Source organism: Bidens hawaiensis, unplaced genomic scaffold (genome assembly GCF_021521415.1).
Source record: "Bidens hawaiensis isolate Kalapana, Puna unplaced genomic scaffold, B.hawaiensis_p1.1 tig00023407_1, whole genome shotgun sequence".
In the NCBI taxonomy this organism is placed as follows: domain Eukaryota; kingdom Viridiplantae; phylum Streptophyta; class Magnoliopsida; order Asterales; family Asteraceae; genus Bidens; species Bidens hawaiensis.
In genome coordinates, this window is record NW_027493672.1 from 382,808 (window position 1) to 401,230 (window position 18,423).

The 18,423-nt window shown below is 35.2% G+C and overlaps 2 protein-coding genes and 1 pseudogene across 3 annotated transcripts; all 3 read right to left on the bottom strand.

The window, feature by feature from the left end:
* Positions 1-2,630: 2,630 nt before the first annotated feature.
* Positions 2,631-7,023, bottom strand: LOC143567476 (putative plastid-lipid-associated protein 4, chloroplastic; annotated as a pseudogene). The gene is made up of 7 exons (XR_013141422.1): positions 6,841-7,023; positions 3,941-4,126; positions 3,750-3,863; positions 3,581-3,676; positions 3,388-3,462; positions 3,073-3,140; positions 2,631-3,002 (listed from the first exon to the last, which is right to left on the bottom strand). The product of XR_013141422.1 is annotated as a putative plastid-lipid-associated protein 4, chloroplastic (transcript).
* Positions 7,024-10,659: 3,636 nt separating this feature from the next.
* Positions 10,660-12,401, bottom strand: LOC143567477 (protein RETICULATA-RELATED 1, chloroplastic-like; the record flags this gene model as incomplete). Its single annotated transcript, XM_077053889.1, has 3 exons — positions 10,660-11,035; positions 11,904-12,209; positions 12,298-12,401. Coding segments are annotated over 3 exons (573 nt in total), but the record flags the coding sequence as incomplete, so codon positions are not given.
* An 888-nt stretch (positions 12,402-13,289) lies between these two features.
* On the bottom strand, positions 13,290-16,006 carry LOC143567469 (transmembrane emp24 domain-containing protein p24delta3-like). The gene is made up of 4 exons (XM_077053884.1): positions 15,812-16,006; positions 15,464-15,673; positions 15,276-15,352; positions 13,290-14,541 (listed from the first exon to the last, which is right to left on the bottom strand). Exons 1-4 carry the CDS (start codon positions 16,004-16,006, stop codon positions 14,397-14,399), a joined length of 627 nt encoding a protein of 208 aa, XP_076909999.1. The 3' UTR covers positions 13,290-14,396.
* Between the last annotated feature and the right edge of the window lie 2,417 nt (positions 16,007-18,423).

The following is an 18,423-nucleotide window of genomic DNA, read 5'->3' on the forward strand; positions in this document are numbered from 1 at the left end:
CTTCAATTCTTCCTGATACAACTTTGATTCTTGGTAAAAGATGTCTTTCATTTAAGTTTTAGTAAGTTTATCAAATTCAGCATCACTCATACCTCTGGCATTCATCAATCTTTTCAAAATCTCAACTCTATCATCATAAAATAAAGGATCTTCATCCTCTTTCTTTGTTTTTCAGTTTGCATCTCCCAACATCAGTTTTTGAGGAGGATGCCATTTCCGCTTCAATAATTTCATTTTGTTTTCTTTCTCTAGATTTATTGAAAAGTAACCTTTTCTTCTACAAAAAATTTTCTTATTACCAACTGAAATTTTGCTTCAACTTTCGGTTTAGTCATTAAGTCTAGCTCAAAGGAATATCCATGATCAACAAGACATCCTAAGGCCCACAAATTTATTGTTTTCAACCCAAAACATTTTAACAATTCGAGAGGCGACCCTTTTTTTTATCAATTATTAACTGATCAATCAATTTTGACTTGCTTTACCATATCATTCTCCAACCCTTCAACCCTATCCTAGAAATTCTTGATTTATTCCTACCAGTCAACCTCAATAGATTGTTTCCCTTTAATTTTTTCAAAAAGAATAGGAAACTCGATCAAAATCATCAAGGTTTATTGGTGAACTCATGTGTGGAACATCAAACTATCATCATTGTTATTATTATAATAATTAACATATGAAGTTTTTATTTTTTTTGTTGATGAATCCCATTATTATATCAACCTTATCAAAATTAAACAAAATTGAAGTACTTCATCCGTTCTATTAAAAGTGTCATGGTTTAAAAAAAATAAAGTTTAAGATGAATTGAATGATTACTTTTTGGTTTATCAGATGGGAATAATACTCTTGGAAATTGGGTTCATAAATATTGTTTATTAATGTTAGTTGTGTTTTTAAAAATAAACTTGGAAATTAGCTAATAAATTTTGAAAGTAGACATTTGTAGTGAAACAAATAAGAAAGAAAATATGAACATTTTTAATCAGATGTAGGGACTAGGGAGTACCCTTTTTGAGGTGTAGGCTTCTTTGGAGGTGGAGTAATTGTATGCTTGAGAACTTGGTTCCCAATTTGATTTTTGTTTGTTTGTCCAAATAACTAAATAAGACTTTTTGATTTTGTCGATTAAGGCTGAATCAAAATAAAAAATTAGAAAAAAAAATCCTTTATGCTCCCATTTCAATCTTTCTAGTATCCAAAAACGACAAACCATCCTACATAACTTATCCTACACAAACGAACTATCACATACATAAAACTAAACCATTATATATAGTAAATTATGCATACTACATAGCTGTTAAACATCATATATAGTAACATAAATGTTAAATACCATACACATTACAAAAAAAAACGACGCACATACTAAAATAAAACTTCTACATCGTAATACCACTTACATAGCACATATTAAACTTTAAAAGAACCATAATCGATAAACTTTAGAAATTTTCACATACACAATATGTTATACCACTTGCACAGTACATATTAACATCCACAAAACACATCATATGGTACTCGTATGTTTATACTATACAATCATACAAAACTAATTACCTACACGAATAATCATTCATATTAACCAACACAATTCATGTTAAGACGCTACACTTGAAATCTTACCACATACGCAATTTGTAATGCAACCTACTTGTCATATTGTCATAAACTATACAAACGTACACCAAAGATGCTTTCTTACCTACATTTTTAAAAACATATTGTAAGTAAGGAGTCACAAACCTCACTAAACCCAATTTGTGATTATAAGACATGTATATAACCATTTATTTCATAAACTGAAAGAAATATATAAATCGTGAATGTTGGTCGCTTTTGTTTACACTAGTGTCGATTCAAACTTTTAAAGCAGACCGGACAATTAAACCAACAAACCATCAAAACGGCTTAAACCTGATTGTTTTCTTAACCTGATTGTTTTCTTTTGATAGTATATTTGTAAAATGTTGTTGTCAGTTTGTTCCATTTTACTTTTATTAGCTTTCTAAAAGTCAAATTGTATTACTTGCCTAACACTGTATTTTTTAGTTTTTTTTTCCATGAGATAAAAAAGGAAATGATAAGATTTTAGTTTGAATTTTCATTCTTGGGTTTTTTTTATAAAAGAAATTATAAGAAATGATAGAAAAACTTGGGTATTTTAAGTCCCAAAGTTTTCTTGCCAATTTGGCATGATTTGGAAAGAAAGGAAAGGATAAATATTTAAAATTACCACTTTACCCTTCAATCTACATCTAATAATTGTTTTAAAAAGGCTATATTTATAAAACTACACATTTTTTTCTTTTCCTTGCCTAGAAGTAATTAAGTCAATCTAGTTAAACATAATGTATGGTTGCTCATCATATTAATGGCTTCCTAAAAGATATGAACTCAACATTCTCATCCTATCCATCGAATAATATGACTGAGGTGTTATAATATAAGAAGTGATTTAGGATGTTATAAGTGAATGAAAGAGAAAATAATTTGTATTCTTTCTGTATATTTAAAAAATTCATTTAACACTATTCATTTTTAACATTTTTTATAAGTGATTGTGAGTTAAGGAGAAGAAAAATAATGATAAAAGTATAACAAAATATTATTTAATTAAAAAGGAGAGAAAATACAGTAATTTTTAGTGTAATTATATGTTTGAAAATAAGGATAAACGATGTGAATGCTCTCAAATCACCTAAATAAAAACCCCTTAAAAGTAGAACCTTTTTTTTTCCAAAATGATTGAAGCATTAATTATTTCTTTAAACTCTCAGTAATACAACAAATGTGAAGGTTAACCAATGTATAGTGAATTATAGTACACATGTATAGCGTTGTTTGACTTAAAACAGCTTCTTAAGGATCTTACACTGTTTCATGAATCCTGTCTCCGTACCATAATTCTGTACGTATGTCACACGGGGACCCGATAAGAGGGATCAATCATCTTTAAGATGAACAGGTTTCCCTTGTCACCTCTTGAGACCCTGCAAAATTGCAAATCGTATTCATTTATTGTGTCCAAAACTTAACATATTATCAATGTGGATATTTCACCTTAGTTCTTCATCCAAGTAAGTTATTTCAAGTGAACCTCGAGCAGTATCCGGTGCTTTAACAGGTATCTTCACGGCATGAATGAAAGTAGGTTAATATTTTCGTCTAGTTGAAAACAGGTCTGGCCGGGCCAGACCAACACACAAACATTAGTTTATTAACCTTAAAAACAGCTTGGTTGATAAATATGAATTATGATTACAAAAACTCAGCTTTTACAATAATAAAACTTTTTTTAGTTTATAAATTTGTATTTTACAAGTTTCATTCTTGGACTGGATTGGAATGCAATCAAGAATTAATGAGTAATCTTACCAATCCGAAAATCTTGAAATAATCAAATTTGACCGCCACCTTTCTGGGGTTAACGGGTGTTAGATCCGCTGTTACCTATATAAATTCAAGACAATATCAATATTAAGGATGTCTATCGTGTGAGTGTGAGATTCGCCACAATTAAGGTCAATTAGTTCATATGAATATGAGATGTTAGATATTAGGAAGATACCTGGTTAAAGGTCGGAAATGACTCCATATTTTGAGCTCTAAGTGGGTCTACATTAATCGCTTGATAATTTAGACGCGATCTAAGGAACTTAGGTCTCTGTAAAGACATAGACTTATCTTGGTAAGTAAGCCATTAAATTATCAAATGAAGAACCGCGTGTCTAACTAACCTTAGTTTGTAGAATGGATTGCGAAGTGGTGTATATGAGTTCCCATTTTCCATCTAGAGAGGGAGACTTGAGCGGTTCCTTTGTCGGATTTGCTGCTTCGAGTTTTTGAACTATCTAATCTAAATCCAACAATTCAGGTTCAAGCTACAAGGAAATATATATATATATATATATAATTATAGAAAGCTGACCTGCTCAATAGTTTGCTGGTCCTCAGAGGAAGCTTCAGCACCACGATCAAGAGGAGCAATGGCTTGAAGAAGCTCCTCTTTAATGGCAGTTGCATCTTTGGGCTTCTTCAAGAAACCTGAGAAGAAAGAAACATTGCTCCTTCATTTTGAGACAGCTGGTAGTGTTAGTGTTAGGCATGGGCGGATCTACGGTAGTAACGGGTGGTTCCGCGGAACCACCCGAGTTTCGAAATTATAGTGTATTTATATATAGAAAATAATAAAGGAACCACCCTATAAATTATACAGGAACCATCTTAAAAACATATAAAGTGCTTGTCCGGATGGTAGTTTGTGGGTTTTGTAACCCGGAGGTCGCAGGTTCTATTCCCGTTTTTAACAGTTTTTTTTTTTTTTTTTTTTACTAAGTTACCCTAAGTCCTGTTAGGGTTTTTTATAACATAAGCTGATAAGCAAAGCAGGCAAACCCCTGAACCAATCCGTGTCCTCATGGTCCTCAGCAGCTGCAGCCGCCTCTGTCCTCTGTCCACCGCTCCACCCTCAGGCTCAGCTCAGCCACTCCGGCAGTGGCACACCGCCGTCCGCCTCCGCCTCTGATTGAATCAGTCACTGGTTTCAAACCCCTGAACCAATCCTTGCCCCATAAAAATCAATTCCAACAAAAACCTTTTTTTGCTTGCTCTGCTCACTAGTCCGGCAGTGGCACACCGCCGTCCGCCTCCTGTTAGGTATTTTTTTGCTTCTTGTATGATTCATTTTATTTAATCCATTCGAAATGATTATTGAAAGTAGTTTGCTTTGTGAAAATCTTTTTGAAAGAGAGTGTTGTATTCTAGTTATCCGATTCATATTGATCCAACCCAGTCCTTCTTAATTCTTATGAGTTATGACGATTCCCGAATCCAGGGATGCCCTCCACCTGTTCGACGATTTGTCTGAGTGAAAATTTGTTTTGATATTTGTAATTGTAACTTTATTTTTTATTTATTTCACTAAATAAACTTATGTGAATACCTTTATTTTTTTTATTTATTTCAAATAAAGCCTTAATGATTATTGGTTTTAATTTGTTAGTTTGTTAGTTTTTGTTAGTTTCTTAGTTTTAAATTTGTTAGTTTGAAATTGTTGATTTGTAGGTATTTTGAATATGAAGAGAATGTTGACCCGAGATTTAAAAGAAAGAAGACCGGTATCACCAATCGTCATCATTATGTGGTTAATAATTTCAACACGGTTCTCGACATGCAAATTCAAGAGCTTGGAAGCCGCTTTAATGAGGTAACCACTAAATTGCTTACTAATATGAGTTCTTTGAGCCCGTCTTGTAATTTTAGTGCCTTTAGTAAAGTAAACTTGATAAACTTGGCCGAGATGTATCCATGTGATTTTGATTTTGATGAAAAGGAGAAGCTTGTATATGAACTTGGCCACTACATTACTAACGTGAAAGAAGATAAGCGGTTTGCCAACTTGAGTGGCTTAGGCGATCTTGCTAAAATGATGGTGAAAACAAGATTATGTAATGAACTTTTCCCGAACCATCGAACCGACCCGAACCTCAAACCGACCCGAAATTTTATATACCCGACTCGGTGAAATTGAAACATATAAAAGTAGTGAACCACCCAAAAAAAATTCCTGGATCCGCCACTGGTGTTAGGTGGTGTCCGGTGGGAAAAGTTATACTGGTGGCGGAGGAGTGAGTATGGAGGAGGAGTTTAGGAAGGTGGTGGTGGTGAGTGGTAATCGTTGAGGAAATGGATAAGGCCATAGAAGAAGCTGGAACAAGTGCTGCTTGTTTCTGTGTTCTTTTTTATTGGTTTTAGTTTAGATTAGATTAGATTATTTTGGGATAAGTTTAACCATTTGACTTAATATTCTATTCAATTATTATACACCTACCTTAACCTATTTACTTAATACAATTGCGTGCTAATTTCTTTTTTAAGTCGTCTATTTCATGCCGATTCTAACCCATCTATTAATTACTATTCCAACATTCATAAATTCCAGAGATTTGATATGACTATTCATTCAATCAATTGATCGGTTTTTCAGGCACAACTCATCACTCGATCGGTAATTCATTCCATCAATCGAAGTGTTTTTCAGACTCTTTTGATTGGATTATGTGATTTGTTATTTGCTTATGTATGTTTAAATTTAAAGATCATATATTTGCTTGAATTTTAGCATTTATATAATTTTTTAGTTTTTTAGGTAAAATACTCGAGACCCGATTAACTCATACTCATAAAACCCGAACCCAAATAACCGGGGGAGATTGTGTCGGGTACTAGTACTCAAAAAAAAATCTCAAACCCAAGGAACAAAAAAAACCCGAAATCCGAAAATACAACCCGCATAACACCCCTATTTATAAAACCATAGGTCAAAACAATGTAATTTTAGAATTTTATAAATAATAAAAATTGGATTGTATTCCCAAAATGTCCATTTTACACCCTTCTGTTAAAAGAATTGTGCCCCCCCCCCTTTTTCAAAGTTCCTGAAATGTCCTAATTACTTTGGTTTTAAACGGTTTCAATTCGCTTTGGTATTATCAGTTATGTGGGCATATTAACATGAATCAACAATCCTAATTATTTTTTCAAATTCACTTCCATTCCAGTTACTAAAAAAATCTACAAAAAGTCCATAGTTTCTTTACATAGTTATGTGGTCATCCAAACAGTTTCAGTTTCTAACCGATAACCATCAAGTCAAAACACCCGAATCGTTAATCCACCAGTATCCCCCTTACGAAACAAAAATGAGTCGACTCAACCAAGACATGCACTCAGGTCGTGACCTTTTTCCTCAAAATTATCTTTCTCCGGGCCTTTGGAGGTGGTGATGCGCCACCATTAGTGGTGGTTTGACTTTGGTCTTGCTTAAACCCGAGCAGCCCAAGCCCTGCAGTTAACAGGGTTCTTGGATATGAACCATTTTGGACAAGTGTTGTTGACGGTTTCAGAGGGTCGATTGTAGGCTTGTTTTAGTAAGTCGTCTGACTGGGCTAACAGGTCTACCTCCACCCCGAGCCATGCTAGTCTTGATGTCTCTCCTAAATGTGCATTCATGATTCTGTTTTTTATCAAGGCAGTTATTAGACGGTGTTAAACACAAAAAACAAGTTGTAAAACAGACTAAAATTACAAAAGTAATTTGTGTATTTAAAATTTCTAAACCTTGTCTAAAATGCACGTACTTGTTAATTTTCTTTTTATCCAGAACTTAAAACATCCAATCCGTTCTTTGCTGCACCGGCAATGCAATCTCCACAAGAAAGTTAATGATCTGAGAACCTTTCTGGATGCTTGTCAAACCCGTCTTGACACTGACCCTACTAATTTGGAGTTGATTCGGGAGCAGAGTAGTTATCTTAAGGCTTATCATGAGGCGGCTAAAGATGAGGAAGAATTCCTTAAACAGAAGGCTAAAGTCGATTGGTTAAAGCTTGGTGACTCTAACACTGCGTACTTTCACAATTCTTTGAAAACGCGAAACCATAGAGGCCGTATTGATACTATAAGTGATGTTCAGGGCCGATTATTTAAGGGGTCGGATGTTCCTTCGGTGTTTGTTAATCATTTTATGAACATCTTTGGTTCAGATTTGCAACCATTGAGAAAACCGGATAATCAGTTTTTTACCACTAAGCTTTCGGCCTCTCAGGCGGAGCTTATGGTTAGACCTATATCCGATTTGGAAATCAAGGATGCTTTTTTCTCGATTGGGAATTCCAAAGCGCGGGGGCCTGATGGTTTTTCCTCGGCTTTCTTCAAAAGTTCTTGGGATATTGTTGGGAAAGATGTTTGTTTGGCGGTTCATGAATTTTTCAGAAAAGGAAGTCTCCTTAAACAGGTTAACCACACTATTATTGCCCTTATTCCCAAAGTGACCACCATTTTGACTCCTAATGATTTTCGTCCCATTTCGTGCTGCAACACTTTATATAAATGCATTACCAAGATTATCTCGGTTCGTATGATGAAGGGTTTGGAGTCGTTAATTGATATCAATCAGTCTGCGTTTGTTCCTGGGCGTAGGATTTCTGATAACATTCTTTTGACCCAAGAATTAATGCATAATTATCACACTAATAATGGTCCGCCTAGATGTGCTTTTAAAGTTGATATCCAGAAAGCTTATGATACGGTCAGTTGGGACTTCATTATGGTTTCCACGACAGGATGATTTGTTGGATAATGGAGTGCATAACCACTTCTTCCTTTTCGATATCCGTTAATGGGAACTTACACGGGTTCTTTAGTGGTAAAAGAGGTCTGAGACAGGGTGATCCGATGTCCCCTTATATTTTCACGCTGGTTATGCAAGCTCTCACGTTAATTCTGCATCGAAAGGTTCGTATTGAACGATCGTTCCGTTTTCATCGTCATTGTGAAAAACTAAATATTATCAATATTTGCTTTGCGGATGATTTGTTCCTGTTTGCTCGAGGTGATGTGAATTCTGCTAAAACTATTATGGGGGCTCTGAATGATTTCAAAGATATGTCCGGGCTTACTCCGAGTATTCCGAAAAGTACCGCGTTTTTCTATAATGTCCCGGACCGCGTTAAAAGTGGTATTCTGAATATTATGCCCTTCGTTGAAGGAAGGCTCCCGGTTAAATACTTGGGAGTTCCTCTTATTTCTACGAGGTTAAATTACCGTGATTGTAAGAGGTTGCTGGATTGTATGGATAGTCGGATTGGAGATTGGAAGAATAAAACTTTATCTTTTGCGGGTAAACTTCAGCTGGTCAAGTCTGTTCTGTCGTCCTTATATATTTATTGGTCTGCTGTGTTCTCACTCCCTTCTAGACTTATTGCTGATCTTGAGAAACGGATTAAAAATTTCCTTTGGGACTATGGTCACAATAAGGGAAAGCATAAAGTCTCTTGTGATATTGTGTGTCAGCCGAAATGTGAAGGTGGTTTGGGTATCCGGCGTATCCGGGATGTCAATAACTCTCTTCTGGTTTATCATATTTGGAGTTTAATCAATGGTCGTAATTCGTTGTGGGTTAAATGGATTCATGAGTATAAAATGAAGGGGCGAAATTTTTGGAGCTTGCAGATTCCTAACTCGTGTACTTGGGGGTGGAGGAAAATTCTTCAGTTTCGTCCCCGTATTAGACAGTTTATATGGCATGAAATTGGTAATGGGAGATCTACTTCAGTTTGGTATGATAAATGGGATGATCTTTGTCCTTTAAGCGATTATATTAACCCGAGAGCTATACATCGGGCTGGCTTGTCTTTAGAGTCCTGTGTCAATGATGTTGTTCACCATAATAACTGGAGTTGGCCGCCTGATTGGATTTTGAGATACCCAATTCTTTCGAACTTAAAAGAGGTCAGTATTTGTCCGGATAAGAGGGACAAGATCGTGGTAATGGATGAGAATGGGACTTTATTGAATTTCTCGGCTTCAGGAATATGGCATCTTCTTCGGAGACCGGCTGATAAGGTGTCTTGGGTGCATGTTGTTTGGTTCTCTCAATGTGTTCCAAAACATTCCTTTATGTTGTGGACTGTGCTTCATGATAGGCTGAGCACGCAGAATCGTATTATGGGGTGGAAAATTGGTGGGTATCCAAATTATAACTTGTATTGCTGCCTTCTTTGTAATGGAGAGCCGGATTCTCGTAATCATCTCTTCTTTGAGTGTAAGTTCTCTTCTGAGGTTTGGAGGATTGTAAAAATGAAAGGGAAGTTTCAGGGGTGCAGGAATGGTTGGGCGAATATTCTTCAGTATGTGTCTCAATTTGGAGCGTCCAACTCTATTGATAATGTTGTTAATCGGCTGTTATTTGGGGCTTCGGTTTACCTTATTTGGAAGGAGCGAAATAACCGGCTTTTCAGGAGTTCTTTGAAGACTCCTAAGATTGTTGCTGATGATATCATTAGCGGTACCCGCCTAAAGCTTATGACTCTAAAGTTCAAGTATTCTGAACGGGTTAATCGGGTTCTTGAGGATTGGCACTTTCCTCGGGGAGTTTCCCACCAAATTGATGATAATGGTTGATTTGTTTTTTTGTTTTGTTTATTCTTTGGTTCTTGTGTAAGCTTTAGCTGTGTTTACCAGTGTTTGGTGGTTTTGGTTTTGTTTACTCTTGTATGGCATGTCATACATGAGAACTAATATGGCACTCTGTCATATTACTTGTACTTTTTTGGTTGTGTGGAATGCATTTAACCGGGTGAATCCCTTTACCCAAAAAAAAAACACAGGTTATAATTTTCATTGCAAAAATGTTTGAAGGTAACTTCATCAAATGTTGATCAATTTAAGAGTTCAAGTAGTTATATTAAAAAACAATTTACAAGTGCATGCATTTTAAACAAGTTTATGAACTTTATATAAAAACTAGTTTAGCAACTTTTCCGTGCATCTGTTGCAAGTTGAGTGACTTTTCGAGAAAAATAAGAAGGTATATATTGGTTTCCTTTGATATTTAACCTAATATAAATAAATAAACAAAAACAATTGTTAGTCCTATTTTAAGTTTACTAGAACTATTTACTTGATTCGTGTATCCTCTAATGACTAGAGGTAGCAATTTCGACCCATTTATAAGAACTGGGTTGACTCGGTTAAGCGTAAAAATTAAAGAGTTGGCTAAAATGCAAACGAATCAAAGTGTATCCAGTTGCATACAACCCCCTAAATCACTTTATTAACATATGTAAATATATAGTCTTCTAAATAATGTTTTGAGCAGATAACTGACCCATTACCCAACCGGCCCGGCTTGCCCATATTGCCACCTTTACAAAACCCCTATGCAACCGTTGTTATATGAACAATGTTTCAAAGATTTAACAACTCGTTAAAAATATCATAATACTAGCTTAATAGTATATTAGTAAAATATTAGTTCATAAATTTATAAATAATAAATAAAGAGGTTAGAGGTATACCTCAAGCTGTGCTGAAAGCCAATCCGACCCCGATAACATCAAATTGGGCGACCATAGCTCTATCAAATCCGCATAGAAGCTGACAAAGCAAATTGGCATAAATACCAAGAAACGCTCCATAACCAAGTGCATTAGTACTCACAGATGGAATTGTCACAGATATTCTGACATTTCAATTATTAAAACAAGACAATTAGATTAAAAGATTTTTTTTAGATGAAAAACAGAAGCACAAATAAAAATTTGAAAAACAAAAATTGTAATCCCATGAAATAGCTGATGTTAAATCTTTATTTTGTCAATATTTAAGACATTTGCTAGTACTTAATGCCTAAAAGCTCCTAAATCATTTTATTTAAAAATCACAACTAGAATCATATTTTGATCATATTTACCCATTTTAACTCGTTACAGTTGGAATCATATTTGGCAGTTGGCACACTATTTACAGAAAAAAAAAAGATAATAAAACAAAACAAAACAAAACAAAAAACTTTTTAGACAAATTTTTGCCCATTTTGACTACCACGCACCCATTTTTACCCGTTACCACTCGTCCATTTTGACCCGTTACCCAACTCGCCCGTTATGAACCGTTATCATTAGAATAATATTTGCACGCCAACTTTAATTATACTTCGGAAAAAAAACAGTGCTTGCCAAATATTTACTTATTTTGACCCGTTACCCACGCCTATTTTGTCCCATTACCAGCTCGCCCACCTGTTACCCAACTTGCCCATTTACCCAGCGCCCATCTCGACCCATTACCCAACTTACTCATATTGCATGTTACCCAACTCGCCCATTTTGACCAGTTGCCCAACTCGCACAGGTGTCAACCCATTACCCAACTTGCCCACTTTGACTCGTTACCCAACTTAACCGTTTGACCCATAGCTTCCCGTTTTGACCCCTTACCCAACTTGGCTGTTTTGATCTGTAACATAACTTACCCATTTTGACCCACCCATTTTTTATAAAAAGTTAAAAAAACAAAAAGAAAAAAAAACGCAATCTATTATTCCGTACCTTTCCTCTTTTTTCTGAGCCGCGAGGTTCGTTAAAGCACCTTGTACCGCCCCTGCGGTTAAACCAACCATACACAACTCTGCAGCCTTGTAAAAAAAGGATTGCACTCTTTTTTGCATGTCAAATTCCCGCATCAGGTAGCTTTTTTCAAAAACATTATTTGGAAGCTTTTGTAAGGTGTTTTGCAAACCAAACCGAAAAGTGTTTCCATAATAACGACAAGGAGCAAGGGACCAAACGACAATAGAATTGCATGCGGTTACAGTAAGCACGTTAATCAGAGCCAAATCCCATTCCTCCGTTATCCTATAATATAAAACATATATTTAGACGATTCTACTATGTTAATAATGAGATTATAGGTAATGGACTTTGATAGGGGTGAAAACAATACCTTCCTTTGCGGTTTTTAATTTCCCATAAAACCGAGGAACCGATATAAAAACACTGACAGGGTCTGCAATCATCCTGTTTAAATAAATACGGGCCAAAAGATAGTCAGGGTAGCTTACACATTTGATCATTAGCCAAACATTATGTCATTTATCTTGCTCTTAGTCGTGTAATCATCTATGTGACAGAATTAAACTCCTTGGTAAAAATAAAAAAATATGAAATACTAAAAGGGTTAATAACACTGGAAAACCAATATATTTTTTTATATTTCATGAAAAATCACTCAACCTAATTTTGGTATAGAAGTACACAAAAGAACACTAAACTAACTGTTTTACTTTAAAGTCCCTAAGTTTGTCTAAAATACATGTAACTTTGAAAACAGATTTAAGATAATGACTTAGCTGTTAAATTGGTCAAACAAAGATGCTGTTTTCATTTTTCGCAAAAAATGTTGGATACAACCTTATCAGACCGGGGGGGGGGGGGGGGGGGGCGGCTTTTCGTAAAAGTAAGAAAAGTATGTTGGCTTTACATGGTATCAAAAATGAAAAAGTAGCATTGATACGGGTGCAGTTACCTGCCAATGAAACCCCCAGATAGTGTTTTGTAATATTCATGGTTGATTTGACTTGTTTCTCTTCTATTAATATTCATGGTTGATTTGACTCGTTTCTCTAATGTGTGATGGTTGTTAAGGTTTGGTGAGCGAGGCCAACAACCGCTAGGTTTATTCATGGTTGAAGATTTGGACTAGTGTTTCCGCTAGGTTTATTCATGGTTGAAGATTTGGACTAGTGTTTTCTAAAGTAGCATTGAGACTTTAGAAAACTGTTTTCTAATCCTTTTAAAAAGCTAAAATAAAAGGATTTGTAAAACTGCCACACACTTTTTAACTTAGTAACTTTTTGAAAATACCAATAAACCAATAAGTTGTTTTCAAACTCAATCCCAAATATGCTCATAAATTCAAAAGATACACCGGTATATATTATAGTGTCATGGCCTATGTTAATGTTGATTCTTTTACAATTATTGTTTTCCAATTTATAATGTTTAAATTGTTTTAAGTGTTATGTTAATGTGGACTATGTGTTTAATAGGTTTAATTAAATAAATTTATTTAAATAACTGAAATATAGATAGAAACCTTTTAAAATTCTTAAACTTATTAACAAGTAAACTTGTTTAATAAACGAGTAGTATTCAAGCTAATGCATTTACTAAATATGTTGTGTTCATATTGACCTGTCTAATAAATAAGCTGTATTAACTAGCCCAAAACCTCATGATTTTCGTATCATGTTCCTAATGTGTCAAGATTTGCCACCATTAATTATAATCCAATTACAAATTTCCAGCTTGCTTACCTCGTTTAAATAAATGGGCAACACGGTTCTAGTTCGAGTCACATGACTTTAGGTGTGTTCGGTTAATCGTTGATGTCTTTAACACACACTAATTTATGGATCACCGTGTTCGGACTACATGCTTTAAGTTTTACATGGTCATGGTTGACGTTTATAATACAAAATAAATATATGGGTCGTGCTCAGATTCATCAATTCAACTCGTCAATCGGAACCCATCAAGGTCTCTTGCACCTCCCTTTGAACCAGCCCTTTCACCAACACTTGCACAACAGGAACTTGTTTCCCAAACATGTTTGTTGTTTGGTTTATCAACTTTCTTAGCAACTTTTCCTGAAGGTACTATGCTTTTATCTTTACTTACCACATGATCTGGTATTGTTCCTAGGTTTGAAACAATTCTGAAAAACAAATACGCCTCCTACAATAAAATGGCAAACTTAAAGCGTGCAGAGCAGACGCAGTGGTCTAATCACAAACACTAAAAAAAATCAGCCAAAAACAATGTGCAAACACAAACATGGAAGAAAAAGCATGTCTATAACAAGTTTAAACATGTTAAGCTCATAAAACTAACTCCCATTATCCGAAAAGTGAATATGTAGGAGTATGCATCTCTACACATGGTATCAAGAATCTTGAATCCACCATAATCAAGAAAAAATGCACAATAATTCTTTCATAAATTAAGTCCTATCTTATAACATTACCATGATGGGTTAAAACTCTAGATCAGTTTCTTCTTTTGGAAGAAACGAGTCAAGTACCATAGTTGTGCACATGAAGCCAATATGCAAATACCCAAGGAATAGATACTGTACCAAGCTACTCGAGAATTTGTAGTCTCACTCACTCCTCTCATTTCGGACTCTCTGCATCACCATTAAAACAACACAGATCACTTTCAAAATACACATACATGCAAGAATAATGGATAAATAGAGGTGCAAGTTTGACCTGTCTACTTGTAAACGGGTCGATTTGGTTGTGTTTTTATCTCACACGGGTTGGATCAATAAAAATAAAAATAAAAAGCCAAAGGGGAACATGCTAAACGGGTTAAAAGTCAGTCTAAATTATATCTTTTAACACATATATTCCCCTGACCTGTTTTATTTAAATATTTAGATTATTATGGAAATCATATAAAGCACGTTCATTATTTATATTTATATGAGTAAATTTTATATATGCCACCGAAAACTTGCAGAATATCATATTTATCTGACAAACAAAAACTAACATCATTTATACCCATTTAAAATGCTTAAAATCTCATATTTAACCATTTCACTATTAACAAATTTGTAATGACAATTATACCCTTTTTTTTCTCCTCTACAAACTCTTATATCCTAATGCAATTTTAAAGGGAAGGGTATAAGTGTCATAAATTTGAAACAGGGTATTAATATATGAAATTTTGTTCATAAATAATGATACTATACCAAGCTGTGAGTTATGGATAACAGACCCAAAAAAAAATGTTAGCGGATCAACGTAGCCTGAGCCGTTTGAGTTTTGACTCATTACCCAACAGACCCATCTTGCCACTTTTACAGGTAACAACATTGGACTTAAAATGATTTGCAAGAAGAAAGTTAACCTGCGCTTGAGGTATAACAGATTATCATGAATGGCCTCCACTGCTCCTTCAAGCTTTCTCAACTCAAGCTCAACGCCCTACGAAGCAATTCAACCAAAAACGACAAATGGTTTAAATTACACTGCATCATAAATTCATAAAGGCAATTTGGAAGTAAATCACGAAAATATACCACATATATTAGTCACCTCAATTTTATCTTTTCTAGCAACGGACTCCCAATCTTTTGCTGCAATTCCAGTTTTCCAGTCAATATTAACGCTCAAGGCAGCACCTTCAGCAGGGCGGTCCGCCCAGAAACATGTCAGATATTGACCAGACTCGGTTGATGTGAAGGCAAATTGAGCATGTGTTACATTATCCATATGATGAAGAATGTTTCCATAAGGTGATGTAACCTGCAAATATAACCAAAATCATATTTATGTGTGTAATCAAGAATGTTTCCATAAGGTGATGCTACCCTCAACTCAAGTACCCTAAAACCCTAAGTATGGACCGATGATTACAGCAATATGTGTATTAATTACCATTACCTTAGATGAGATGGTGGGAGTAGGATGAAGATGATCATCAGAAATCACAACGTAATCTCCAACAACAACAACGTTATTATGTATCTCCTCACTCACACACTTGCTTCCTGATCGAGGTAGATTCAACCACACGCATTCACCAGTTTCCGCCATAATTAATAATAATATAATCACCGCCAACAAAACCCTACCCATTTTCACTCCAATTGGGTCGATGTTTGGTGTTAATTTCGGTCGGTATGATCGATGGACAAGTTAACAATGGAAGTTGGTGTGTGTTAATGTCATGCGTTTGGGGATGACATCATGTGAAAGTGATATGAGTGAGCTGCATCTGCATGATTTTTGGTTTTATTGTTGGGGCTTACAAGCTGGCATAGCAAAAAGATACCTGGGTACGAAAAAAATCCGAACCTGGACCCAAAATAAAAATCCAGAACCGGCTTTTTTAATACCCGGGTTTTAATACATGAACCCGTGCCAGAACCTACCTGTAGGGTACAGATAGTGTTCGCATTCGGTACTAAAACCCGAACCCGAACCGGACCCGATTTGTACCCGGTAATACCCGAAAACCATAACCCGTTCCATACCCGGAACCGGGTTTTTCCAATACCCGAAACCGGGTATTTCAAATACCCGATGTATACCCGAAATATACCTTAAAAATACCCGAAATATACCCCTAAAAGTGCAAACTTTTAACAAAATCCAATCTATACCCAGAAAAAAGCCCAAAAAAACCCGACAATAGGGTTTTTTCAATACCCGAAAATAGGGTATTCAAATAACCAGTTTTTAAATACCCGGTTATATATCCGACCCAAACCTGATGCATAGGGTATGGTTTTTAGAGACAATACCTGGACCTGAACCCGACCAGGTTATTACCAATACCCGATCTTCCAATACCTGGTCATACCCGAACCCGATTCCATACCCGAATCCGGATATTTGAAAAACCCGATTTATGCACCTCTACCTGGATTAGAGGTGGGCAAATCAGTTTTCTTTTGGAGTCGGGTAGAACCGGTTTCAAATATACACGGTTTTTTCCCTCGGTTTTTTATCGGGTTTTGTTGGGTGGGTTCGGGGTTTGACCTGATAACTGGTTATGGCTGATCTAGGTGTAGTTTCTTAAGAAACCGAAACTTGGGTTGTAGACGCGAGTCAAGTATAGTGGGTCGGGTCCGGAAATGGGTTTTATGCCCACCTTTAACTTGAATTGGTGTATTTTATGTGATTAGAATTAGAGGAAGAAAGTTAGATATTGTTAGATTTTTGTTAGACATATTAGATTGTTAGTTAATAATTCATCATCATCATCATCATCATCATCATCATCATCATCATCATCGTACTCAGTATATCCCATCAATAGCAAAGCTATTGTAGGGTCTGAGTAGGGTAAGATGTAAACAACCTTAGCTCTACCCTTTAGGAATAAAGATGCTGCTTCCGGTGAGACCCCCCGGCTCGATAGTAGTTTTGTATCAAGCCCCAAACATAAGGCGCATAACACTCAATCATCGGGACTCCACGACTGGTGCATGCACCCTTGTCTTTCGGCTATCAACGCCACCACATGATGCCTGATTAACCTCTCGCCACTTTTAACGTTATTTTCACGAGATTAGTAAAAAAACGTCAAAATTAGTGTAATTTCACTTTTGCCCAACCGAGGGTTCACACATATATACATTATATGCACACACCGCAAGCAGAGCGAATAATCGGTATTTAGTTATTCTCAACGTTTTAAAAATCGGTATTTTACTTATATCGGATTGGGCTAAAAAATAGTACAACCGGCTAAACCGAGTTATACCGAGAGGTTCAACCGGTTGAATAGTTTACCTATAAATTCAGCTTCAACTCCAAAAATAATCTAAAAGTAAATGATTCCTTGACAAAAACTAATCCAAAAGTTAATCTATATTAAAAAAAATCATACAAAAACACTCAGTTTTAAAAACATAATCTTAAAGTTTACACGTTTGAATGTTAATTGTTGGGTTAAAGTCATTTTGGAAAAATATGGGCCGCAAATATAAAACATTCTCGTACTTAAAACCGGTTTGCCGGTAAAAAACGGTATTTTAGAAAAAAAAACCGCCGGTACAATGTTCTACCAAACTGGCCAAAAAGACCAGGCTCAAAATACCAGCATGCTGTGCGAAACCTGTTCAACCAGACAGTTTAAACCGACTTTTAAAACATTGGTTATTCTACTTAATGCGAGTTACAAATCTTGATATTTGCTAAACACTAGGGATTTTAATACAATCAATTTTATTTTACTATAAATGAATTTAGTTAATACTAAATGGTAAATATGAAGACACAATCATTGAAGATACTCTTTTTTGAACATTTATGAACATCTTGCAAAATTCTTTAGATTGTTCTCTCTCAACTTTCACCCTATAATTTAAAAAAAAAAACACCACCACCGTTTTTTTTTCCATCCTTCATATTTATCTCTATATAATTTTAATTTTTATTATTAGTCTTATTATTTTCTTTATTTATTTATATTTATAATTATGAGTGTATGTGTGTAGAGGCATGTTTGAGAGATTATATAAAGGTGAATAGTAGTTTTTTTTATA

Excerpts from the sequence above, each read along its gene's own strand:
- LOC143567469 (XM_077053884.1), bottom strand. The coding sequence starts at position 16,006 with ATGGGTAGGGTTTTGTTGGCGGTGATTATATTATTATTAATTATGGCG. Across the intron at positions 15,674-15,811 it reads CTCCCACCATCTCATCTAAG|GTTACATCACCTTATGGAAA; the intron begins GTAATGGTAATT and ends TTATATTTGCAG. Across the intron at positions 14,542-15,275 it reads CTGTTATACCTCAAGCGCAG|AGAGTCCGAAATGAGAGGAG; the intron begins GTTAACTTTCTT and ends ATGGTGATGCAG.